A 27600-nucleotide genomic window follows, 5' to 3' on the forward strand; every position below is an offset into this window, starting at 1 on the left:
ACCAAATGGCCCGACACCAAACAGCCTGACATCTGGCTCACCAGATGGCCCAGCACCAGGGTCTGCCATGGCAGGTGAACGTTGCTTGAAGAAGGTTGTGATGCTAGCTTAGTGCATGTGGTTAATGTGATTTTTGTAGATCTCCTTATACTTGTGAACCAGCCTGTCAAATTTGTTGGTCTCAGACAACCCCTCACTGTTGTCAGGACTGACCTCCCTGATCAAGCTCTTCAGAATCTCTGCCTGCTCTAGGACTCTGGCAGCATCTTTATGATTGACATACCTGAGGATCTGCTCTTCTTTGTCTTCACTTTCACTCACAGCATCTTCTCTTTCTAACTCTTGAACCATTTCTTCTAATGTCAGTTCCTTCTCACCACTGTCCAAGACTTCCCTCACAGACATGGTTGTCACACTGCCAAGTGCAGAGCTCACACCTTGCAACTGCACCAGAACTTCCTCACTCTTGGTGTCAGTCTTGCCACTCGCAGCTTCACTAGCATCTGCAGCCACCCCTGAAAGTGGATGCCTAGTGCCAAGAATCTGCTCAGTACTGATTTCTTTCCAGGATGTCACTGCATTGTCTATTCATTCTTTATTTCCGAATTGTCTTCTTTTCTTTCTCCAGTTTTTCTTCAGCAAGTTCCAATTCTTCGACATTTTCTGCCATAAATTGCAATGCTTAGCCAAAGCTTGTGTCTGTAGCCTCACGAAGCTGCTTGTAGGTGTGCTTGGCTTGGATGCGTGATGTATTTTGATGTCATAAACATGGCCGCCCAACTCGAGCGGCTGAAAATCAGCTTGTGCAGAAGCCCGCGTACTTTGAAGAACTGCCTACTTTTGATATTTTGGTCTCAATTAATTCATTCACGTACTTCGAAAATGCATACTTTAGAACTGTGTACTTGGGGGGAGTACTGTGTATTTAGGTCAACCCCGGTTTTACGATGGGATACATTAAGAACAAATCCATCTTTAGGTGGGGGATCATATATCAGGGTAGATCTAACATGTAAAGTATAGGGATGTGTTTCAGAGCCTTGGGCTTCCCCACCAACCAAGTCCTAAACCCACCCAAATGAGTCCAAAAATAAGTTTCTACTTAACCTAAACCCCCAAATAGCCTTAACACAAGCTAAACTAAGCCTTAAAGCAGTTTAAAACTCACCTAAACCCAAAAATAGAATCTATCAAAAATAAGTCTGGAAAAAGTCAAACTTAGTAAACTGTATCCCAAAATGACAATGTTCACACCTCCTACAACTATAACACATTAATCTAACTCTAACAACAGTTTACAAATCAGCCTAAACACAATATTTAAGTTTAAAATATCATCCAAATTGTTAAAAAGAAAAAAAAACTCATTGACATACTGGGGTTTGGTCATCGTTAGCCAGGGTAGGGTGGTATTTCTACCCCGATCACTAGTCTGGGGTATTGCATATAGAGGTATGGTTTACCTTATGTACTGTGTATATGTATATATATGTATGTATGTATGTGTGTGTATATATATATAGTAATCCCTCTAATATCCAAATATCCGAACATCCCCACTAACCGGACATAATTGTCCGGGGATCCAATATTCCCAGAATGGGCAAAAAAAAAAACGCAAAAAATTCGAAAAAAAAATCTGACTTTTTTCCCACCCGTAATTTGAAATTGCCGCGTGGCGCCGAACAGCTGTTACACCATGGTCCCTTCACCCCTTCCTTCCTCCCCCCCTCCCCCCTGCCCTGTCAGGGATGCCATTTGGTATTTTTCATTACCAAGTGTGGGCCAATTTGGTAATGAAAAATTTGTTTGGTAATGAATCAGCATAATGAATTACCAAATGGATTTTCACATGTATGAGGATACACAGGATGGAGATGGTGGATTGTTTGCTCTCCCTGATTAATCTGCTACTCTACATAGTGTGAAAATACTGACATGGTGTTAAGTATAAGGATAGTGATTACATGTATTTCCACTTGTATTTGAGTACATCAACTTTATCATCTTGTTTATACACTTGTCATGACATGGTTCTACTACCTTCCTCCTTTTTCTTCCATCCTGTTTGTGAACCACTTTCGTACCTGCAATCCTATTACAGTACTTTGTAAAAAAAATTATTCTTCTCCTCTTCTGATCTTCCCTCATTTTTTGTTTTTGCTTCCTCCCTTTTCTCTTTCAGTAATTCCAGTTCCTCTTGTGTTAGACATCTTTTTATCCATACATTATTGAACTCCTCTTTTTCCTTAAGATTCTTTGCATTTTTCAGTATCTCTTCCACAGTGTTTACACTCTGGAAAGTCACCTTTAGAGGTCTTGTCTTGCTTTTCTCGTATTTCCCTAACCTTTTGTGTTCCTCTATGTCTTTACTACAGATTTCCTCTGATACTTTTTTCAGTAAGCTCATTACATTTGCCATCTCCTTTTTGTCTCTTGTGATCTTGTTTTTAACTTCTTCCTCTTCTACACTAGTGATTACTATTGATTTGTTTATCTCTACTGAATCTCTGACTAACTTTGGATTGTTTTGGATTATTCTTTTCACCTCCTTTTTAATGCTTTTTTCCTCCACCCTTGTTTCTAAGTCTTTCTTTACTTTCACCATTTCAGCATACGTGGTTTCTACATCATTTTTGTAGCTTTGCACAGCTTCATTCACTTGTGTTATCTTCTCCTCAATATCACTGCTCTGGTCAATAAGACTGCTAACTTGCCTAATTGTCTCTGTGTCATTTTTGAACTCTTCCATAACACTCTCGTGATTGACTACTGTACTTGCCATTTCACTCATTTTCTTCCTAAGTGTACTCAATTCCACTGTTAGTTCACTGATGGTTGTGTCTTTCTTATTGGCCTCCCTTCCTAGTTTTTCTATTTCTTCCTTTTGCAAGTGCATCTGCTTCTTTATTTCATCATTTTGTGTGTGTGTGTGTGTGTGTGTGTGTGTGTGTGTGTGTGTGTGTGTGTGTGTGTGTGTGTGTGTGTGTGTGTGTGTGTGTGTGTGTGTGTGTGTGTGTGTGTGTGTGTGTGTGTGTGTGTGTGTGTGTGTGTGTGTGTGTGTGTGTGTGTGTGTGTGTGTGTGTGTGTGTGTGTGTGTGTGTCAGTCATAACAAGGATGGATGGAGTTAAGTGAAGACAATGACTAGAAGTTGAGATGATAACAGCAGTTCAGGGAAGGGTAGGGGATAGGTGGAGTTGTAGACAATAATGGGCTTTAATCTGAGAGAGAGAGAGAGAGAGAGAGAGAGAGAGTTTGGAGGGGGTGAGAGAGAAAGGAAAAGAAGAACTGGAGAAGGAGGAAGGGAGACGAGAGAAAAGGCAGTGCGGAGAAGCCAGTGAGGGGAAGAAAAAAGAGTGGAATCACATAATAAAACAGGAAAGGAGAGAGAGGGAGAGAGAGATGGGGAGGAAAGGAAGGAGGAAGTAAAAGGAGCATGCGGGGAGGAAGGAAGAGGAGGAGCAGGAGGAGGAGAGATGGATGGATGGAGGGTGAGGGGGAAAAGACAGAAGAAAAAAGAATGGCACAATGAGAGGGGAGATGAGAGAACCAAAGCAAGAATGAGAAAGATAAATGGAAGAGAACACAAGGCATAAGAAGGAGGGCATGTCAGAGGAGAATTTGTAGGAGAAAGAAGATGGATGGGGAGTAGGGAGGGAAAAAGAAGAAGAAAGGAAAGATGTAAGACAGAGAGTGAGAGAGATGAAGAGAAAAGATGGCAGAGAATGGGAAAGAAAAAGAAAGAAGGGTATGAAGTTTGGATGGAAGAAAGGATGAGAAGTAGTAAGGAAAAATTTGAGAGAGAGAGAGAGAAAGAGGATGGCACAGTGGTAGGTATGGAGTAGAAAGGAGATGGGGTGCAAGGAAACCCAGAAATTATGGGATCAGTCTTAGACTGGGGGGAGAGAGAGAGAGAGAGAGAGAGAGAGGATGGCACAGAAGCAGGTATGGAGTAGGAGATAGGGTACAGGGAAACTCAGTAATTAAGGGATTAGTCTTGGGTTGGAAAGAGAGAGAGAGAGAGAGAGAGAGAGAGAGAGACAGACAGACAGACAGACGGAGAAAGAGAGAGTATATGAATGAGAGATGGACTTACGAAAAAAAAACGACTTACGAAAGACCTTTAAGAATCAATTATTTTTGTAAGCTGGGAACAACCTGTACAACTTAGATGGCTCTAGGCCATGGAAGCAATATTAATTCCTGGGAAAATCAAAGAAATAATGCCTAACAGCCTTCCAGTTCGCAACTCCAAAGTGCCACAGCCGCTGCTTCTTGGAAGGGTCCACAGGCCTTACCAGAGCAATAGGATAGGTTAAGGTGTTAGAGTTGAGAACAGCCCAATAGAGAGAAAAGATTAATAACATAAGCAAAAGGAATAGTTGTAAGGAAGAGGTCAAGTATGATGGAACTCCCCCCAAAGCAGTCAAGGATATGGGTAGGATGATGTACAAGCTGCTCTAGGTTATTAAACATAGAGAAGATGTAGCCTTGTTAACCAGGCGGATCAGTGAATGGAGACGAGAACTAAAGGTGGTGGTGAACATTGAAATTTCCTAAAATGGAGATTTCAGAAAAAGGAGATTGATAGGATATGTTCCATCTTAGAAGTAAGATTGTAGAAGAATTTCTCATAAGCAGTGGAATTAGGGAATAAGTAAACAGCACAGATATATATAGTCAGAGAATGACAAGACAGCTGAAGCCAGAGAGTAGAGAATTCAGAAGATTCATGTTCAGGAACATAAGAGCAAGATATGTTGTTACATACATATACACAACAGCCACCTTTGGCTCTGAAATAAGTATAGAGAAAGTAGAAGGATACAGGAAAGATATTGCTATCAGTCGTCTCAGACAGCTGAGTTGCAGTTAGGAAGAGACGGTGGGGTTTAGAGGAGGAGAGGTGGTACTATGAGAATGTTAGAGGAAAGGCCGCGAATGTTGCAGAAATGAAGTAGTGAGTCAGACAGTGGTTCCAGGCATCTCACTTGGTTCTCACCACGAGAGGAGTGGATGCTGGGGGCTTTGATGCTCCCCCTCCCCCCCTGGGAATCCAAGGCTTTGTACAGAGATGCCTTGTTTGATTTTTTGTTTGAATTATGAACAGAACCAAAGTAGGGGAGGCGTTAAAATCAGTGAATTGGAATGAAATGGATCTGGAGATCCTGTGGAATCCATATAAGGATTGCTTAGTTAAAAATGCTAAAGCGATGTGTGGTGTGGCAAGAGTATGGTGGGATGAAGAGGTTAACCCCTCAAGTGCTAATCTTATCGATCGGGCTTTTTGCACAATTTCTTGAGAGGACGAGCAACACCGATTGTACAACATCCACAAAAAACTGGCAGCAGCTGGCTCCACCCCAGCTGTGATGTAGATGGCTTCTGACCAATCAGAACTAGGTGCTGGACACACCAGAGGGGGGACTCAGGCCCATAACCAGGCGGTGGGAGGTGTACCCCCCACCTCCCTCTCGCCACATCCCTCTACTCCACTACCTTGTTACTACCCTACCTCCCACCATTCTTACCACCACAACAACCCCTCCTACCCCCTCCTCATGCATCCCCCACTCCCATGTGGATCCCCCCCCAACATCCCCCCCCCAATCAACTGGGGGGAGGGTATTTCCCCCCTACCCTCCCTCTATGTCCCTGTACTCCACTGTGGCCCTTCCTTTGTCTTGTGGTGGTCTCCTCCCCTCCCTCCATCCCCATCCACCCCTCCTGGCCTTACCAGCACCCCCCACCCCCCCAACCGCACCCCCTAGCACCTCCCCGGCCTCAAACATTTTGCGTATTTTTTACGCTTTATGGCACATGTTTTTGAATCATTACCTGTAATTTATTGGTGTCTGCATATGGATATGCACACCACAGTTATATTAGCTGTCTATAGTCGAAACCCACTTGAAAAAGACATTTTATTTTATGCCGACGCATGGACGCATGTTGGAGCCTTCAAAACGAAACGAAACAAAACGAAAACTAGATTTGGCAGTTCGGAGGGGAGGGGAGGGGGGAGGGGAGGTTTGACGAGGGGAGGGGATGGAAGGAGAGGAGAGAGGAGGGGAGGGAAGGGAAGGGGAGGGAGGGGATTGGAGGTTTGAAGAAGGGAGAGAAGGGGAGGATAATTTTTACTATTTATCATATTTTTATTGGGGGGTTCATGACCAATTTCCCTTGCTAGATTTGACAGCTCGGCGGGGAGGGGAAAGGGGAGGAGAGGTTAGGCGAGGGGAAGGGAAGGGAAGGGAAGGGAAGGGGAGGGAGGGGATTGGAGGTATGAGGAGAGGAGAGGAGGGAAGAATAATTTTTATTTATCATTTATTTGGGTGATTTGTCACTATTTTATTTTTTTCTAAGCACATTACAATGGTTTATAACATCAATAGACACCAAAAAAAAAATTGATTTTGGTAATTTTTGTACGTATTGTTGCGAAGAAAACAGGTGCAATCAGCGTATTTTCTTTCTCGCCGGGGCCACAATGGGTAACTATTATAAACTTTGACGGGCCATAGCTCGGTAACTATTGGGTCTAGGATGGTGGGGTTTGCGTCTTCAGGTGTGTAAATTCAAGCTCTATAAATCAGTCATAAAACTTTTAACCTTCGAGGAAGTCGAAAAATAGGCCTGTTTTTGCGTCCTGGGGGGCAGTCGAAGCTGGGGAATTGCGTACCCTAGGGGTTAAGAAAGCAGTGGAGGAAAAGAGGAAAAAGTGGAGAGAGTGGTTACAGGACAGGGGTTCAATTGAAATAAGAATTGAATATATTAAGAGCAAGAAGCATATAAAGGGACTAGTGAAGAGGAAAAAGGAGGAGGTAAATGATGATCTAGGAAGAAAAATGAACACATTCTACTCTAAAATTCGGAAGTTATTCTGGAAAGAGGTGCGGAAATTTTGAAGTGAAAGTGGAAAGAAATGTGAAGGTGTGAAGGATGTACGTGGTAGATTATTAACCCATGGGGATGAAGTAAGGACCAGATGGAAAGAATATTTTGAAAGCCTGATGAATGGGAAGAGAAAGAGGAGAGCCACTGTAAACAAGACTGGTTTTGGGGGTGTGCAGAGAAGGAATGCAATCCAAGGAAACATGACACTCACACACGTGAAAAGCGCTGTGAAGCAGCTGAAAAATAGGAAAGCAGCGGGGGTTGATGAGGTGTATGCAGAGATGATTAAGTGTGGTGGAGACAGCAGAATGAAGTGCTTGTTGGAGATATGCAAGAAGACATGGATGAGCAAAACCGTGCCAGCAGAGTGGAAAAAGGCTGTGATTGTAACCCTATACAAAAATAAAGGTGAGTGAAGTGAGTCCAAGAATTGTCATGGCATAAGTTTACTGAAAGTGGTAGGGAAGGTATATGGAAGAATTATTATAGAGAAAGTATGAGAGATCTCAGAAGTACTAGTGAGTGATGAACAGGGTGGGTTTAGGAGTGGCAGAGGATGTGTGGTTCAAATATATGCAGTGAGACAGACTGTGGAGAAGGCTTGTGAGAAGGACTATAAGGTGTTTATGGCATTCAAGGATCCAGAAAAAACATACGACAAAGTAGACAGAGAAAGATTGTGGAAAGTTCTGTGCATGTATGGTGTAGATGGTAAGCTGCTAGGTGCCATCAGGAGTTTTTGTAATGGTAGTGAAGCATGTGTAAGGGTTAATGGGCATCTAAGTGAATGGTTCACGACCAGTGGGGGCGTGCGAAAAGGTTGTGTGATGTCCAAATGGTTATTCAATATATAAATGGATGGGGTGATGAGAGAAGTAAAAACACGAGTAATGGAGAGGGGGGATGGAGTTGGTAATAAATGGTAATGGATGGAATATGGTATCTCAAATTTGTTGTATGGTGATGATGCAGGACTACTTGCAAATACCAGACAAGAAATCAGTTGACTAGTGCAGAGTTTTGCTGACATCTGTGAGCATCGTGACTTGTGAGTAAATGCAGAAAAGAGTCAAGTGATAGTTATTGAGAGAAGGTGACTCCCAGTGCAATGATACAGTGAATGAGAAGAGACTGGAATTGGTGAGAGGGTTCAAATACCTGGGTACATTGAAAGAAAAGAGAGGAAAATGTGCAAAAGAAGTGGAAAGCAGAGTGACACAAGGAAGGAAAGTAGCTCGGGCAATGAAGGCCTTGATAAGAAACAGAGGCTTGAGTGTTGCATCTGCATGAGGCTTAAATGAAGGAGTGTTAGTGCCAACTTTAACATATGAATGTGAGACAATGGTGTGGCATGAAAATGAAAAGTCAAGAGTGAGAGCAATGGAGATGGGACTGATGAGGAATGTATGTGGAGTACAGAATGGATAAGATACAAAATAATGTGATTCGCAAAACATGAGGATTAAGGAAGTCTGTGGATGTCAGAATCGAAGAGAGTGTAATGGGATGGTATGGTCATGTGGAGAGAATGGATAACAACAGAGTAGTGAAAAAGGTATATCTGAGCCAATCTGAAGGAGGGAGGAGGCAAGGTAGGCCAAGGAGAAGATAGTAGTAATAGTAGCTGTTCCCTAGGCAGTCTGGCCAAACAGCCTTGAGTCCCTAAGGAAGGCCATGGCTGAGACCAAGCTTTCCCACAGAGCTCTCAAGGAGTGTATGTTGTGTTGTTGGTGCAGGTGATTGTGTGCAATGCAGTCTTTCATAATGTGCATAATAGTATGGGGTGCTGTGTTGCATCCTGGACAGGCATCAGCAATGGAGTCATCCAGCCTCTTCTGATCTTTGCCGTGGGTCTACCCCCCAGAGGCTGTTGAAGCAGAGGAGGTGGACAGGATGGGAGCCAAACCACTGCAAATCCTCCTCGCCCCTCATGGGGCACAAGAACCTGGGAGTGAGTTCAGTTGCCTGCGCAAGTACCAAGGAGAAGGTGGAGGGATATAGTGGATGACTGTGTGAGGAAAAGAGGTTTGGAAGTCAGTGAGGCTAGGGAACTGACAAGAGATTGGGCTGGCTGGAAGAATATTGTGAGGAGATGCGCATGATCGAGGATTTGGCACCCCTTTTTAATGTGACCGCGTCCAGATTGACTCTTTCGGATGTGTTTATGTTAAGCTACAGAACGTGAAGAATGTTTCTGGCATATCTGAAAGAGCAAGGATTCCAGGGGCTTGAATGGTGAGTGAATGGGAGTATGGCCCATTGGATTGGGCACATTTGGGCTGTCTGGATACTCCTCACCCTGCCCTAGGGTGAGAAAGGAGGTCCAGTTGATGATGATGATGATGATTATGAATAGGAAGTGTAGTCTGTAATGTGCACGTAGTTTGGTGTCGACAGTTAGAGGAACATGTATTGGAGAGCATGCTGGCCAACTCTCTGTGTTACTGAAACACTGAAAAAGTTCAGAAAAAAGGGATGGCTAGAAGCTGTTCCTGGGGGCTGATGAAACAGGAGCTCCAGCTCTCCCAGCCATCAGCTTACCAGCAAACAACAAGTTTGCTGGGCCAGGCAGACAAGGACTGAGTAGCAGCAGCAGCAGCAGCAACAACAACAACAACAACAACAACAACAACAAAACAACAACAACCTCTGCAAATACAGTGGACCCTTGCTTTAACGGACCTCGATAAACTGGATACAGTATTAGATTTAACAGACACTATGAATACCACTGAACTTAAACTGGCTATAATGAATAATGTTAACTGGGGTGCAATGGAGCATAATACATCTGTTTACTCTCTTTACTTAACCTGGCCTGAAATTGCCCTCTCCCCATCATGACTGCTGAGTTGTAATAACAGACTATGGTAATACCGCACTAGTTACGAAGAAGTGCTATGACAAGAGTGTGAAGGAAGCTGAAACCAGGGTATATTATGGGCCAAGTTAGTGTTAAATGGGTATAGTTCTAACTTTTAGTGCTAGAATATACTACTGTCCTCATTTATTTTCAAACATGTTTGAAGATCCATCTCATGAAGGGTACCATCAGATATAATGGCATATCAGCTTTATCGGATCAGGCTTCCCCCCATTTAGTCTGTTATAGCAAGGGTCTACAGTACTGTAGTTTGTTAGCACCTACTGTCTTCACATTCTTCAACCTCTTCCACATTCTTCACAACTGCCATGTTCACATTCTTAAGCACACATTCCTTCTCTGTACACCACCAAAATCAGTTAGGTTTACCATCAATGTATAAAAATCCATGTATTAAACAAACACACAAAGGTCACTAACCTTCATGAGTCTGGTAGAGGTTTGGATACCAAGCGATCGTGTAGGAAGTTCTTGACTAGATGATGACACTACATCCTCTGGGGCTGGAGGTTCTTTCTGTTGAGTGAAAACAGTAAATGATCATTTTAAATGCATCTAGCAGAAAAATTCCTAACTTCATGAAAATTTTCTTTCTTTATCAAGGCCTGATCCAGACTGGTGGAACAACTGCAAATTTATTAGTTTTTTCTTTTATATATTTATTTTTGCTTTATATGCATAAGATAAAAGCTTGGAAAAAGTAATACCACTCTGTCCCAGATTCTTCAATCATATTCTGTTAAAACAAACTAAACCAGACAGCCTCGGATTCACTGCAAATTTCTATCTGCCTCCCCAAATTTAAAATGCTATACAGTAATATTGGCACCCACAATATCCCTACCAGGCTGGGAAACTTTCTCCATGATATGACAGTGGGCAGCAAGAGACCCATCTTGTTTGTTCAAGTCAACCTCCCTATCCGATCAAGTTAAATTCAGGGAGCTAATCAGATAATGATCGACTGTACAGAAGAAACAATATAATAAAATACGTGACTTCAGGTTAAATGGGGATACTGTACTTCCTGACCAGTGGAAACCAACAAGTATTACTCTAAAAACTCCAGTTCAGCTAAGCTGATTCCTTGTCAGATCCAAGATGTCATCATGGGTCACCCTCCCAGCTTAATTTCTCTCTCTCTCTCTCTCTCTCTCTCTCTCTCTCTCTCCTTTTTTTTTTTTTTTTTTTTTTTTTTTTTTTAAGGAGACAATGAATGGAGGATGGTAAAACAAAGAAAAAAAATAAAATAAAAAGTCCACATGCCTAAAGGCATCCTCCATTCATAAAATATTTATCCAACCATCCATCCATTCGTCATCCAATCCTGTGTTGCCCAATAAGGAGCACAGGAACCCAGGGCTAGGCATGTTGGTTCTGACATTTAAGATGTGAGTGACCAGCCTCACTCATCCCTGAGTGGCATTACATGAACAATAAACCCCAACCACCCCTTGGATATAAACCTGCACTGGCTCAATCCGATCGGAGCGCCTTAATTACCCACTAAACCACCAGGTGCCATAATTTCGTTACATGGTTACCACCCTGCATAGTAAATGGTTTCCTGGTGTACAGGAAACCACTTGGCTTGTCATTCAATGCAGACTCACCCATAGGCAGAAGGAAGAGGAAAGATTGAAGAAAATAAAGACAGAAAAAGGAGTGTAAAGTCACCTGTAGGCAGAAGGAAGTGGAAAGAATGAAGGAAAGAATGACAGAAGAGGAAGGAAGGATGAGAGGAAAGGGCAGACACCCAAAGCAGCACTACATTGAGTGAGTTTTTTTTTCTTTTTTTAATGCAAGAAAGAAGGAACCAAAGGCCACGAGCCCGCAAACTGTCCCTTCCAAGAAAAAAACAAAACAAAAATGAAAGAGAGCCAAATTCAAGATCTGTTCATTTCGAGATGCCTGGACACTCTGCGTTTGAAAGACTGGAGATCATAGGAAGCAGGAAATAAAGACAGAGGGAGACAGTTCCAGAGCTAACCTGTTACATAAATGAAGGACTGGGAGTAACGGTTAACTCTTGCATTAGAGAGCTGAACAGAAAAGGGATGAGAGTTTGCTGCTAGAGGGGAGCTATGCAACAGTCGTAGAGGTCGAGGGATGCAAGCAGACTTCTGAGAAGCAGTGACAATTGAAGTAGCGACAGAAAAGAGATAAAGAAGAAACAATGCAGCGAAGAGACAGAAGTTGAAGGGAGCCAGTATGAGGAGGAGACTTAATGAGACGAAAAGCTTTTGATTTCACCCTGTTAAGAGGAGCTGTATGTGGGGAGCCTCCCCACACATGAGAGTTATACTCTACAGAGGGGCGAATAAAACCCGTGTATAAAGTCAACAACTGTGCAGGGGTAAAAAAGGTACGGAGTCAGCTTAGCACACCTAGTCTCTTGGAAGCAGATTTTACAGGAGATGTAATATGACCTTCCAAGATAAGTCCCGAGTGAATGAAACCCCAAGCATGTTCAAGGATGACTCAGGATTGAGCTGGATATTATTAAACATTAGAGGGTACTCCTGTGGAAGATTGTGTCGGGTTGATAGGTGTAAAAACTGAGTTTTTGATGCATTAAAAACAACAAGATTATTTTTACCCCAGTCATAGATACGAGCCAAGTCAGACATTAGGTGTGCCATAGCCTTGTCCCTTGTTTGTTGACATAACTGTTGAGATGGACATTGTGAGAACCGAATGGAAAGGTGAAGGATGGAATCATCAGTGTACGAGTGGACAGGGTTAGATGTACAGCTTAGAAGGTCACTGATGAATAAAAGGAAGAGAGTTGGTGATAGGACAGAGCCCTGAGGAACACCACTGTTAATATATCTAGGAGAAACACAATGGCCGTCTACAACAGTGGCTATAGAGTGACCAAAAAGGAAGCTAGAGATGAAGGCACAGATAGAAGGACAGAAACCGTAAGGGGCAGTTTGGAAATTAAAGATTTATGCCAGACTCGATCGAAAGCCATTGAGATGTCAAGTGCAATGGCAAAGCTTTCACTATAGTCCCAAGAAGGATGACCAGGAGTCTGAAAGGTAGGTGAGAAGATTGCCAGTGGAGCGTCCCTGACGGAACCCATACTGACAATCAGAAAGAAGGTTGTGATAGGAAAGATGCTTTAAATTTTTCTGTTAAGAATTTACTTGAAAACTTTTGAGACACAATATTAAAGCAATTGGACGATAGTTAGAGGGTTGGGAATGGTCACCCTTCTTTGGAACTGGCTGAATGAGAGCAAACTTCCAACAAGAAGGATAGGTGCAAGTTGAAAGACAAAGGCAAAAGAGTTTACCTAGGCAGGGTGTAAGTACAGAAGCACAATTCTTGTGGACAACAGGAGGGACTCCATCAGGCCCATATGCCTTGTTAGTATTAAAGCCACTGATGGCAGAAAATACTGTACATAAGCTGAAGAAATTTTAATGTCAGCTATGAGGAAGTCAGAGGACCGGAATCACCTAAGGTGGAATTGGAGGACAATGACTGAGCAAAGAGATCTGCTTTATCAGTAGAAATAGCTACAAAGCCATCAGAGTAGATAAGAGGAGGGAAGGATGATGAGGTAAAGTTGTTAGAAAGGATTTTGCAAGGTGCCGGAAGGAGTGGGAAGAATTTGAGTTGGAGAGTTGAGAGCATTTAGTACAGATGAAATTATTTTTAGCAGAGCAAAGAACAGACTTAGCACAATTCCAGGCAGAAACATAAAAAAGATGTGATTCAGAGGTGGGTTGGCTCTGGTACCTTTAATAAGCCCTCTCCTTGTTGTGGACAGCATTAGAACAAGCATGATTAAACCAAGGCTTTCTTGCATTAGTCAAAGAATATGAGAAGAGAATGTATGCTTCCATGCCCGAAAGCATAATCTCTGTAATGCGCACTGCACACTCAGACGGCTACCAGCCATGGATGCGATAATCATTCCAGGGAAAATCAAAGAAGTACTGCCTGAGGGCCTCCCAATCTGAAGCTCCAAAGTGCCATAGTCACCGTTTCTTTGGGGGGTCCAGAGTCCATGCTGGAGTGGATGGTGAGCGCCTCCACCTTCCAATATTTATAACAACTGGATTTAAATAAAAGTGGATTGAATGTCTGTGGGAAGCAACTCCCAGGAAGTGAATTCCAGAGAGTAGTAGTTTTGGGTATAAATGAATTTTGATAAGCAGAGGTTCTGCATTGCAGGGGAGAGAGTGAGTTCATGGGCGCTCCCAGATGTCCGAGTATTTCAGGAGACAATGTGAGGGGGAGACACAATAGAAGCAAGTTCGTCAGAGCATTTACGATAAAAATATCGTTAAGATAATGCTAAAGATGCAACATCTCTACGTACTGAAAATGGAGGAAGGTCCTGCATAATGGCAGGTTTATTGATTAATTTAATGGCTTTATTTTGAATTTTGTCCTACTGCCTCAGTGCAACCGCTCCACATCCACTCCACAATGGCAAAGAGTATACATGACTTTTGTATACTGTGGCCAACTGCTCATCAGTGAAGAATTCAGAAACTCTGTACAGAAGTCCCAATTTTTTAGAAGCATTTTAAGCAACGTTGGGTCTGGTTAGTACTTGGATGGGTGACCGCCTGGGAACACTAGATGCTGTTGGCATCCCTACGTGTCATGTGGGGTTGGTGGAGGATTAGTGCCCCTCCCTGTAAAACAATTAACCCTAAGCCCTTGGCCACCCCGTGTGGGATACATGGCGTCTGGCAATGAATGAATGAATGATGATTTTTAGCAAGTGATTTAACATAAGCTGTCCAGGTTAGGTTGGTGTTTAGTGTAACACCTAGGATATCAACTGTAGTGGATATGGGAATACTGACATCATTTAAAATTATGTGCAAGTCTGAAGGATGCTTTCTGTTGAAGAAATGAATGTATTTAGTTTTTTGAGCATTAAATGAGACCAGATTTGTTTGTCCCCACTGATTAATTTTAGAAAGGTCCTGAGAGACTGGTGTGTTTATTTGGAAATTTATAATATCAGATTGTGTAAAGGAGATACTAAATGTGAAAGAACTATGAAGTGCCATGTCATCAGCATAAGAGTGTATTGGGCTATGAATGACAGACAGGTGGCCATTTATATGAATGAGAAAGAGGGTTGGGGCCAAAACTGATCCCTAAGGTATGCCAGCATTTATGGAATGAATAAATTCCATCTACCATGACCCTTATTTTTCTGTTATGAAGGGAAGAAGAAATTAGAGGAACCAGTGTTGCAAGGCCACAGTGTAACATTTTACACAATATGGCCCAGATCCATACTCTGTCAAATGCTTTTGAAATATCAAGTGCTATTGTGTGTGTTTCATGTTGGTCTATTGTTTTGTTAATCTGATAGGTACGAAGACAAAGAATGTCGACAGTTGAACAAGCTTGTCTAAATCCATACAGCCGATCACTGATTAATTTATTGATTTGAGGCCACGCGTGCGAGTTTGTACCATGCGACATTTTTTTTTAAAGCCAGAAATCCCGTTTAAAGTTTGCGAATATTGAAACGATCATAACTCCGTTGTTTTTAAAGCTAGAGACTTCATTCAAAGACCATAATGAAGGGTAAAGTATACCAAATATGCCCACTTGTTAGTCACTGAAAATAATATACGCAAATATACGAAATTATAGTTTTTTTCAAAATGCCGAAAATCGGCGATTTTTAGTACTGTATACAACTTCAACGAAGTATATCTCCGTTATTAATAATGCTAGAGACTCCATTAAAAAATCATAGTAAAGAGGAAAGGACGCAGATTAAGAATATATAAACAGATTTTGGATAAATCAATTATAGCAAGAGAAAACACCTGTTTTCCTAGTGCGACAGAATTTTCACTCAAAGTTCATGATCACAAAACCATTCAGTACATAGTTGTTAATGGACATGAAGACATCAAATATGCACTAGGGGGTGGTGATAATGCACTAGGCCACCATGTGCATTATCACCACCCCCAGTGCCCTCAGGTAGTGCCACACATCCAACATTATCACCAGCGTCATCACTATCATCACAACAAACCCATCACTTTCACTACGACGAACTATGGCACCAGGAGTCATATCACCATCGCCAGCAGCCTCACATAACAGCACACTAGCTGCACCATTATCACCATCATCACTATGACTATCACTGCTCTCCAAAGCAGCCACACTGACACCATGTGCTTTATCCATAAGACCAGGGCGAGCTTTGTGGGTGTAAAAAACAGACACTTTAAAAGACTTGGAGCCTTCAGCAGGGCCGCTCTCTTGCACCCCTGAAGGCCCAGTGGTAGGGTCATCAACATACACTCAGCCCCCTGCTATCGCGCGTTCAGCTATCACGCTTATCTGCTATCAAGCACACATCAAATGCACAACCATACATGCTATCACGCACCCCAAGACCGCTATCACGCGTCGAGTTTGAAGACAGGCTAAGCGAAACGTATTCACACGGCAATTCATACGAGATTTGCAGAGGATACGATGGTTAATCGGAACGGTAACATGGTAAAATTCCCGATTATAGCATGGGCATTTGGAATGCATCTGAACGGATTCCTGCCGAGGACACAACGGGCAAAACAGTGACCAAAACTCATTTGGCTCGAAAAATATATCGTACTACAGCACTGAAATTTAGCCTAACACTGAATACTTATTAATATGGTATTTTAGAATAAATATCAATCGTTTTGAAACCCTTATAAAGAGTTAATACTTCTTATGCCGAAAAAACTGTGATGTTGATAAAGTAATCACGTGTTTACAACTGAGACGGGGCTCTGACGACAGTGTGAGGAACGTGTGTGATAGCGTCCAAGTTTTGTTCCACTTAAATGTTCCTCAGCCATTCCTGATATAAGGTACCATGTGATATCTCCTTTAGCTGTGGACACTAAAGAAATGGAGACAGCCAAAGAGATCTGGCGGCAACTAAGCCACTCCCAAGCCTCAGAACCCATCAAACCACCCAAGCCGTAATCCTTATAAAAGTTTGATGGCCTTTTATGTTGTTTATTTATTCATTATACTGTTATTATTAATATAATAATGCTTTATTTCATGTTAGAGGAGAGATTGGCAGGAAATCGTAGGCATAAAGTAGTTAAAAGTTAGAAAAATGGGCCACTGAAAAACCAATTAGAAATTTTCCCATTGATTGTTCAGTTCAGCTATCGCGTATTCAGCTATCAAGCACGTTTCCTGTGACCAATTAGGCGCGATAGCAGGGGGTTGAGTGTACTATCAGAAGACGTTAAGAACACACACACACACACACACACACACACACACACACACACACACACACACACACACATAAAAGGAAAAATGTAGTTTTTGTACGCGGAGAACGACACACGAGACAAAACTGGGCCTTCGCAGTACCGCCATCAGCATGCGCTGGAAACGCTGAAATTAACACGTAGCCCTATCATTAGCATAAGAGTTTCTGGGTTAATGAGAAACAATATTGACCTTATTTACCATGTAAGAGCATTTGCAAAATTTACTTAATAATTTGGTACATAAATTAAAATTATATTCATAACAATTGTTAGATGCTAACAATAACTAACGGTATAGCAAGTGGATTGGCAGTGACTCACCCTGTTGGTGTTGCTTGGCACAAATTTGCCTGCGCTGGCGGTCTGTCACCCACCCTCACCTCACAAATCGATTTCAGTGTTGTGTTTTGGAGGACTTTCAACCTTATGTCTAGTTCAAAATTGTAGCAAGCGACACGCCTGGGATATAAAAGAAGGGTCAAAATAGTGATATAACATGAAAACACATGATCGGCTCGTGTGGCGCTTGGTACAAACTCGCAGGCGCGACCTCATTTCTAGGTGCTTGACTATGTGTTTGTTTATTAGTGTATCAAAAACTTTACCAAGAACGGAAGTTATGGTGATTGGTCTATAGTTCAATGGATCAGAAGTGGCCCCCTTTTTAGGAACAGGATGGATATTTTATTCCTTCCAAGAGGCTGGAAAACTTAAGGTACAGATGCATAAGCAGAAAAATTTTGCCAATACAGAAGCCAACACTGGGGAGCAATTTTTAATTACTAATGAAGGAATTTCATCTGGACCAGAAGCTTTCCCTACTGAGAGATTCTGTAATACATCTTGTACGTACTTTGCGTGAATCTCGAAAGGGGGTATTTGAGGGGAATCAATATCATGTACAGGATACTGAAATTCATCTACTTCCCTCCTTTATTGTTTTCTTTTATCATCTATGGATGTAACAGAAAAAGATGTAAGACAGGATATAACAGTAACAGAGGAAAGGAAAGAAAGATGAATGAGAAATGAGACGAAAAGAAATGTATGAAAGCAGGGAAAATGGAAAAGGGGGGGGGGAGAGAGAGAGAGAGAGAGTATTCACTTTGTTGTATTACCTAATTGTGATATACAGGAAATGAGCTACGCTTAAGGGGTCCCATCTCGTTTTCTCAGTAAGTCAAATTTTGCTTTGAACTCATTTAACTTTTTATACTGGACGATCTCTCTGTCCAGGCTGTTCCACAGGTCTATGCATCTACTGTATATGGAAAGCTATATTTCTTGATATCCTGCAAGCAACTAGGCTTTTTTAGTTTCATTCCACGTCCTCTTGTTGCTCTCCCACCCTTTACAAACAGATCTTTTTTAACAATTTTATCTACTCCCATCATGGCCCTGAACTCTTCAATCATATCGCCCCTATCTCTCCTTTCTTCTAGGGAACGCAGATCCAGCTTTTCCAGTCTCTCTCCATAAGACAGATCTGCCAGGCTGGGGACCATCTTGCTTGCTGTTCTTTCTATTCTCTCGATCTTGTTTATATTTTTCTTATGTGTGGGGACCACACTATTGCCGCATATTCCAACCTGCGGTGGATCATGGCCACAATCAATTTTTTCATCATTTCATCATCCATGTAATGGAATGCCACTCATATGTTAGTCTGGAGATTGTACGTCTCTCAAACTATCTTGTTAATATGTTTTACCAGTGACAAACTATCCTGGACCAGCACTCCCAAATCTTTCTCTTCTCTCACTTTTCTGATTGGGTCATTACCCATCATAAAATTTAGTGATGGCCTGTTGGTACTCTTACCTATTTCCAAAATTTTACATTTCTTTGCACTGAGTTTCATTTCCCACATCTGGCTTCAATCATGTATCCTATTCAGGTCTTCCAGTAGCACTTTACAGTCTTCCTCAACTTCTACTCTCCTCAAGTCTTTGCATCATCAGCAAACAGACTTGCATAACTGTTCATTCCCTCTACCATATCATTTAAATAAATCAGGAACATTACTGGTGCCAACACCAAGCCCTGTAGGACTCCACTTGTTACTTCCCTTCACCTGGACATCTTGTCCTTTATTACTGTCCTCATTTGTCTGTCTCTCAAGAAGTCTCTCATCCATTCCAGGAGGTTTCCCTTCAGTCCTCCTATGTGCTCCAATTTCCACATTAGTCACTTGTGGGGTACCTTGTCAAAGGCTTTCTCCAAATCTAAATACACACAATGCACCCAGCTGTCTCTCTCCTATAGCACATCAATCACTCTTGAGTAAAAGCTCAACAAGTTGGAAACACACGACCTTCCACGTCTGAATCCAAATTGACTTTCAGCCAAAATATTCGTCTCCTCCAGATATTTTATCCATGTGTCTTTCAGGATTCTCTCTCACAATTTTGCGACCACACTGGTCAGGGACACTGGTCTATAAGTCAGGGGTTCTTCCTTGTTTCCTCCCTTATAAACTGGTACCACACTGGCCTTCTTCCATTCCCGAGGCACTTTCCCCTCTTCCAGAGAATACACAATTAAATCGTGAATCATATCCGCCAGTTGTTCGATGTATTCTTTCAGTACCCAAGTTGAGATTCCATCCGGTCCTGGGGCTTTCCTTACATCTTGAGTTATACACTTCCTGCACTTCCACTTTTATGTCTTTTATCACTACATTTCTAGTCACTCCCTCCCCCTCCACAAAATCCCTTTCATTAGTGAAAACCGAATGGAAACATTTGTTCATTATTTTAGCTTGCATTGCTGCATCTTTGTAGACCTCTCCTTCTACTTTCAGTTTGCATAAGAGTTTCTGGGTTAATGAGAAACAATACTGACCTTATTTACCATGTCAGAGCATTTGCAAAATTTGCTTAATAATTTGGTACATAAATTAAAATTATATTCATAACAATTGTTGGATGCTAACAATAGCTAACAGGGTATAGCAAGTGGATTGGCAGTGACTCACCCTGTTGGTGTTGCTTGGCACAAATTCGCCCGCGCTGGCGGTCTGTCACCCATCCTCACCTCACAAATCGATTTCAGTGTTGTGTTTTGGAGGACTTTCAACCTTATGTCTAGTTCAAAATTGTAGCAAGCGACATGCCTGGGATATAAAAGAAGGGTCAAAATAGTGATATAACACGAAAACACATGATCAGCTCGGGTGGCACTTGGTACAAACTCGCAGGCGCGACCTCATTTCTAGGTACTTGACTATGTGTTTGTTTATTAGTGTATCAAAAACTTTACCGAGAACGGAAGTTATGGCAATTGGTCTATAGTTCAATGGATCAGAAGTGGCCCCCTTTTTAGGAACAGGATGGATATTTTTTTCCTTCCAAGAGGCTGGAAAACTTAAGGTACAGATGCATAAGCAAAAAAATTTTGCCAATACAGAAGCCAACACTGGGGAGCAATTTTTAATTACTAATGAAGGAATTTCATCTGGACCAGTAGCTTTGCCTACTGAGAGATTCTGTAATACATCTTGTACGTACTTTGCGTGAATCTCGAAAGGGGGTATTTGAGGGGAATCAATATCATGTACAGGATACTGAAATTCATCTACTTCCCTCCTTCATTGTTTTCTTTTATCATCTATGGATGTAACAAAAAAAGATGTAAGACAGGATATAACAGTAACAGAGGAAAGGAAAGAAAGAGGAATGAGAAATGAGACGAAAAGAAATGTATGAAAGCAGGGAAAATGGAAAAGGGGGGGGGGGGAGAGAGAGAGAGAGAGAGAGAGAGAGTATTCACCTAGTTGTATTACCTAACTGTGATATACAGGAAATGAGCTACGCTTGTGGGGTCCCGTCTCGATTTCTCAGTAAGTCAAATTTTGCTTTGAACTCATTTAACTTTTTAGACTGGACGATCTCTCTGTCCAGGCTGTTCCACAGGTCTATGCATCTACTGTATATGGAAAGCTATATTTCTTGATATCCTGCAAGCAACTAGGCTTTTTCAGTTTCATTCCACGTCCTCTTGTTGCTCTCCCACCCTTTACAAACAGATCCAATTTTATCTACTCCCATCAAAGCCCTGAACACTGCAATCATATCGCCCCTATCTCTCCTTTCTTCTAGGGAACGCAGATTCAGGTTTTCCAGTCTCTCTCCATACGAAAGATTTGCCAGGCTGGGGACCATCTTGCTTGCTGTTCTTTCTATTCTCTCGATCTTGTTTATATTTTTCTTATGTGTGTTGGTACACTGAAAGCCGTGATGAGAAATAGGGAGATGAGTATGGAAGTTAAGAAGTCAATGCATGATGGTATTGTGATCCCTACCCTGACGTATGGAAGCGAGGCGTGGACCTTGCAAGAGGGGAACAAGTCAAGAGTGAGAGCAGTGGAAATGAGCTACTTGAGAGGAGCATGTGGAGTGACGTGGAGGGACAGGTTGACGAATGAAGAAGTGAAGTAACGTTGTGGGGTAGATGTGGATGTGGTTGAAAAGATTAGGAGAAATACACTGAGGTGGTTTGGACATGTGGAGAGAATGGAGAATGAAAGACTGACTAAGAGGGTGTATGTAGGTGAGGTGGAGGGAGGGAGATGGAGGGGTAGACCGAGGATGAGGTGGAGGGATGGAGTTGAGAGGTATATGAGGGAGGGGGGGGTGAGTTGGGGGGAGGGTAGTCAATTGGTGGGTGACAGAGTGACTTGGAGGCGTTTTGTCTACGGCCACCCTTTGTGGGATTAGGGCGTCGGGCTATAGATAGATAGATAGTGGGGACCACACTACTGCCGCATATTCCAACCTGGGGTGGATCATGGCCACAATCAATTTTTTCATCATTTCATCATCCATGTAATGGAATGCCACTCATATGTTAGTCTGGAGATTGTACGTCTCTCAAACTATCTTGTTAATATGTTTTACCAGTGACAAACTATCCTGGACCAGCACTCCCAAATCTTTCTCTTCTCTCACTTTTCTGATTGGGTCATTACCCATCATAAAATTTAGTGATGGCCTGTTGGTACTCTTACCTATTTCCAAAATTTTACATTTCTTTGCACTGAGTTTCATTTCCCACATCTGGCTTCAATCATGAATCCTATTCAGGTCTTCCAGTATCACTTTACAGTCTTCCTCAACTTCTACTCTCCTCAAGTCTTTGAATCATCAGCAAACAGACTTGCATAACTGTTCATTCCCTCTACCATATTATTTAAATAAATCAGGAACATTACTGGTGCCAACACCAAGCCCTGTAGGACTCCACTTGTTACTTCCCTTCACCTGGACATCTTGTCCTTTATTACTGTCCTCATTTGTCTGTCTCTCAAGAAGTCTCTCATCCATTCCAGGAGGTTTCCCTTCAGTCCTCCTATGTGCTCCAATTTCCACATTAGTCGCTTGTGGGGTACCTTGTCAAAGGCTTTCTCCAAATCTAAATACACACAATGCACCCAGCTGTCTCTCTCCTATAGCACATCAATCACTCTTGAGTAAAAGCTCAACAAGTTGGAAACACACGACCTTCCACTTCTGAATCCAAATTGACTTTCAGCCAAAATATTCGTCTCCTCCAGATATTTTATCCATATGTCTTTCAGGATTCTCTCTCACAAGTTTGCGACTACACTGGTCAGGGACACTGGTCTATAAGTCAGGGGTTCTTCCTTGTTTCCTCCCTTATAAACTGGTACCACACTGGCCTTCTTCCATTCCCGAGGCACTTTCCCCTCTTCCAGAGAATACACAATTAAATCGTGAATCATATCCGCCAGTTGTTCTATGCATTCTTTCAGTACCCAAGTTGAGATTCCATCTGGTCCTTGATTTTTCCTTACATCTTGAGTTATACACTTCCTGCACTTCCACTTTTATGTCTTTTATCACTACATTTCTAGTCACTCCCTCCCCCTTCACAAAATCCCTTTCATTAGTGAAAACCGAATGGAAACATTTGTTCATTATTTTAGCTTGCATTGCTGCATCTTTGTAGACCTCTCCTTCTACTTTCGGTTTGGTGATTCCTTCCTTTGGTTTCAATTTGCCATTAACAAATCTATAAAACAATTTGGGTTCTTCCTTACATTTATCAATTATACCTTTTTCAAAATTCCTTTCTTCCTCTCTACGTATTCTTGTATATTCATTTCTTGTTCTTTTGCATTCTTCTTTTGTCCTATTATTACCTCTCCTTCTCTGTTTGTTCCATGCCATGTCCCTTTCTTTTTTTGCTATAATACACCTTCTGTTAAACCAATCCTTCTTCCTGTTTTCTTTCCCACTTACTCTTGGAACATATTTTTCCACTCCTGAATTATAGAGGTCTAGAAAGGTATCCCACTTCCTCTGCATCTCTCTTGTTTCTCTGAATTCTCTCCAATCACGATTTTCAAAAAATTTCCTCAATCCCGTAAAGTCTGCTTTTCCAAAGCAGTATCTTCCCTGCCTATAAAGCTCATCTCTTGGCACCATGTTCCCCCTTATCATCTGGAACTCTGTGACCACATGATCACTTTTTCCTATAGGACACAGATATTTCAAAGATTCAATTACGTCACATTCTTTGGTTAGCAGTAAATCTAGTCTTGCTGTGCGTCATCACCTCAGAATCACGTCTCCTCTTTGACCCACTGTGTCATTACATTATTCATTGCTATCGTTTTGATTCATTTTGTTTTTGAAGGCTCCAACATGCTTGCATGCATCGGCCTTTGTCACTTAATGGCGGCTCTCCATGCTGCACAATCCATGGCAGCCTCCCTGTTCAGTCTCTTAACCCTGTGGTCACACTTAATGACCTCCTCCCACGTCTTTCTCAGTCTACCCCTCACAACCCCTCCCCCAATATTAAGACTTCTCACCTTCTGCACCCAATTATCATCCCCCATCCTCTCCACATGCCCAAACCATCTCAATCTAACTCTCATCATCACAACATCAATACACTCCAGTCCCATCCTACCTCTCAACTCTTCCATCATAAAACCAGTCCCCCCAGGCCTTGCACACAGAGATGCATTGCACATGCACCTAATCACTATCATTTCTGTATCCTCTTCCATTACTGCCCAGGTCTCACTACCATACAACATCACACTCCTAACACATGTTGCATACAAAGACCCCTTAGCACATAAGAAGAGTCCTCTCAATGTCAGGAGAGGCAACAGTTCCCTGAACTTCCTCCAACCACTTCTCACCCTAGCCACAGAGCTAGCTCCAGCCCCACCTTCAGCACACAACATGTCTCCCAAATAACAAAACTCTTCCATACACTCAAGAGACTCAGCAAGTTCAATCCTTTCAGACGTGACAATCTCCACCTGCTCTCCCCGACAAGGCACACACATAAACTCAGCATTACCACGCAGTCTACCTCTAATACCACTACACCCCTTGTGCACCCATTTATCACAAACACTGCACAAGATGGAATTACTTCCCACACCCTTGTGGCAAAACTGCAATGGCCACTCTCCCTCTTCTTTGACTATACCGCCACCAATTCTAGATATCATCACTTTTGTTTTATCTGCATTTACCCTTAAGCCCTTGTGCCTCATACCATCTCTCCATTTCCTAAATCTTTCCCTTCCTTTCATTCTTTGCCATCAACATCAAATCATGAGTACGCAATATCTCCCACAGGAGTTCGTTTCTGAAGTCATGTGAGAGGGCTTCAAGTACCATGATAAACAACATGGGACTCAAAACTGACCCCTGATGCACACCAACATTAACAGAAAACTCGTCACTCAAATCTCCATTCACTTTTACCTGGGCGCGAGCACCCACATACATGGCCATAACTACCCTAACCAGCCACTCCTCCAACCCAATCTTTCTCATTGCCCACTTCACCTCTCTAGGGACTCTGTCAAATGCCTTTTCCACACCAACAAAAACAAAATACAGATCCCTTTTCTTTCCAGATGCTGTCGAACAATGAATATGGCATCAGTGGTCCCCCTGCCTGGCATAAACTTAAACTGCATCTAATCAATACGTTGAGTCCTCGAAATAAGAAAACCCGAGGTACAAATTTTCGATGGTACGAAATCGATTAATATAGGACAAATTCCACAGTATGAAAATATGTGTCTCAATGATACGAAAATCGATACTCGATACGAAAGGAAATGCAGAGATAGCCCGATTATCGAGACTATATGATGTTAAGAAGTGCCTGAATAATCTGAACTCACGATTAATCTGGCGGAAACAAAACACAAGTACTGTTAGATTGATTTATGTACTGGTAAATGTACAATGAAAGACACAACTATCTTCCCAGTTCAGTCTGAAGAAAATTTACACCAGGTGAAATACAATGAAAACTCTGATTCTACTAGTGCGTGTTTCAAATGGTTCGATTTTTCCACGCTATATTCGTCACACTTTGGGAAGATACTTGTGTCTTTCATTGTACACTTGAAGCAACAGAAAGACCTTACCAATTCAATTCATAATCCTCCAGCTAGTTTCTGTAATTTTCTGACAACTTTCAGTTTGGCAAATTACTTTGTCTTGCTGAAAAATTTCCTCCTTGTTATTATCGTCACTTCTCCTACGATCGTTTCCAGCACAGTGGAAGAAACTCAATGTGCTCAAAGGTGGATATCGTTTCCCAATTTCCCAACTGGAGGTTAGGTTAGGTTAAATTTATTAGGTACAGATAAGCTCGGTTAGGCCAGGTTTAGTTAAACACTTAGGGAAGAACAGTCCTTTTCGCCATTATGTTAACGAAATAAACAAGTGTTGTCACACCAGAACAGCTAAAAATGACGAGGAAACAGATTTAATTTGAAACGATGGAACATATTCTATCCATTTCTCCTTTCTCTGAAATCTCCATTCTGGGAGATTTCAATGTTCACCACCACCTTTGGCCCTCCTCTCACTGATCCACCCGGTGAACTAGCCTACACCTTTTCTATCCTTAATGACCTAGAGCAGCTTGTACAGCACCCTACCCGTATCCCTGACCGCCTTGGAGAGAGCTCCAACATACTTGACCTCTTCCTTACTATTAATCCTTCTGCCTACACTGTTAATCTTTTCTCTCCGTTGGGCTCCTCCGATCACAACCTTATCACCTTAACCTGTCCTATTGCCCTGATACAGCCTGTGGACCATCCAAAAAAATGTTGTCTGTGGCACTTTGGAGCTGCGGATTGGGAGGCCCTCAGGCAGTACTTCTTTGATTTTCCCTGGAATGATTATTGCTTCCATGGCTGGGAGCCATCTGAGTGTGCTTTGCACATTAAGGAGGTTTTTCTCTCGGGCATGGAAGCATACATTCCTTTCTCATATCCTCTGACTATTGCAAGAAAGCCTTGGTTTAATAACACTTGTTCTAATGCTGTCCGCAACAAGGAGAGGGCCTGTAAAAGCTACCGGAGCCAACCCACCCCTGAATCACATCTTTTATATGTTTCTGCCCGGAACTGTGCTAAGTCTGCCCTTCACTCTGCTAAAAATAATTTCATCCGACTAAATGCTCTCAACTCTCCAACTCGAATTCTTCCCGCTCCTTCTGGCACCTTGCCAAAAACCTTTCTAACATCTTTACCTCATCATCCTTCCCTCCTCTTATCTACTCTGATGGCTCTGTAGCTATTTCTTCTACTGATAAAGCAGATCTTTTCGCTCAGTCATTGTCCTCCAATTCCACCTTAGATGATTCCGGTGCTGTTCCTCCATCACTTCCTCCCTCTTACTTCCTCATGGTTGACATTAAAATTTCTTCAGCTGATGTATTTTCTGCCATTGCTGGCCTCAATACTAATAAGGCATATGGGCCTGATGGAGTCCCTCCTGTTGTTCTAAAGAACTGTGCTTCTGTGCTTACACCCTGCCTAGGCAAGCTCTTTCGCCTTTGTCTATCAACTTGTACCTTTCCTTCTTGCTAGAAGTTTGCTCTCATTCTGCCAGTCCCAAAGAAGGGTGACCATTCTCAACACTCTAACTATCGTTCAATTGCTTTAACATTCTGTATCACAAAAGTTTTCGAGTAAATTCTTTATAGAAAAATTTTACAGCATCTTTCCTATCACAACCTTCTTTCTGATTGTCTGTATGGGTTCCGTCAGGGACACTCGACTGGCGATCTTCTCACCTACCTTTCAGACTCTTGGTCATCCTCCTTTCGGGACTTTGGCGAAAGCTTTGAAATTGCACTTGACATCTCAAAGGCTTTCGATCGAGTCTGGCACAAATCTTTAATTTCCAAACTGCCCTCTTACAGTTTCTATCCTTCTATTTGTGCCTGCATCTCTAGTTTCCTTTCTGGTCGTTGTATAGCCGCTGTTGTAGATGGCAATCGTTCTTCTCCTAGATCTATTAACAGTGGTGTTCCTCAGGGCTCTGTCCTATCACCAACTCTCTTCCTTTTGTTCATCAATGACCTTCTAAGCTGTACATTTAACCCTATCCACTAATACGCTGATGACTCCACCCTTCACCTTTCCATTAGATTCCTGCAACGTCCATCTCAGCAGTTACTTCAACAAACAAGGGATGAGGCTACGGCACACCTAATGTCTGACTTGG

The 27600-nt window shown here is 42.2% G+C and overlaps 1 protein-coding gene across 1 annotated transcript in view; it reads right to left on the minus strand.

Moving 5' to 3' along the window:
- LOC145401213 (zinc finger MYND domain-containing protein 11) overlaps nucleotides 1-27600 on the minus strand; it is a 643482-nt gene that overhangs the window by 84346 nt on the left and 531536 nt on the right. The window contains exon 13 of the mRNA XM_080273521.1: nucleotides 10203-10298. Within this exon, the coding sequence (XP_080129647.1) occupies nucleotides 10203-10298 (96 nt within the window). The remainder of the gene's footprint in view (nucleotides 1-10202; nucleotides 10299-27600) is intronic.

The sequence above is a fragment of the Coenobita brevimanus genome, chromosome 55 (genome assembly GCF_032717465.1).
Source record: "Coenobita brevimanus isolate Jiangsu-jjx chromosome 55, ASM3271746v2, whole genome shotgun sequence".
Classification (NCBI taxonomy): domain Eukaryota; kingdom Metazoa; phylum Arthropoda; class Malacostraca; order Decapoda; family Coenobitidae; genus Coenobita; species Coenobita brevimanus.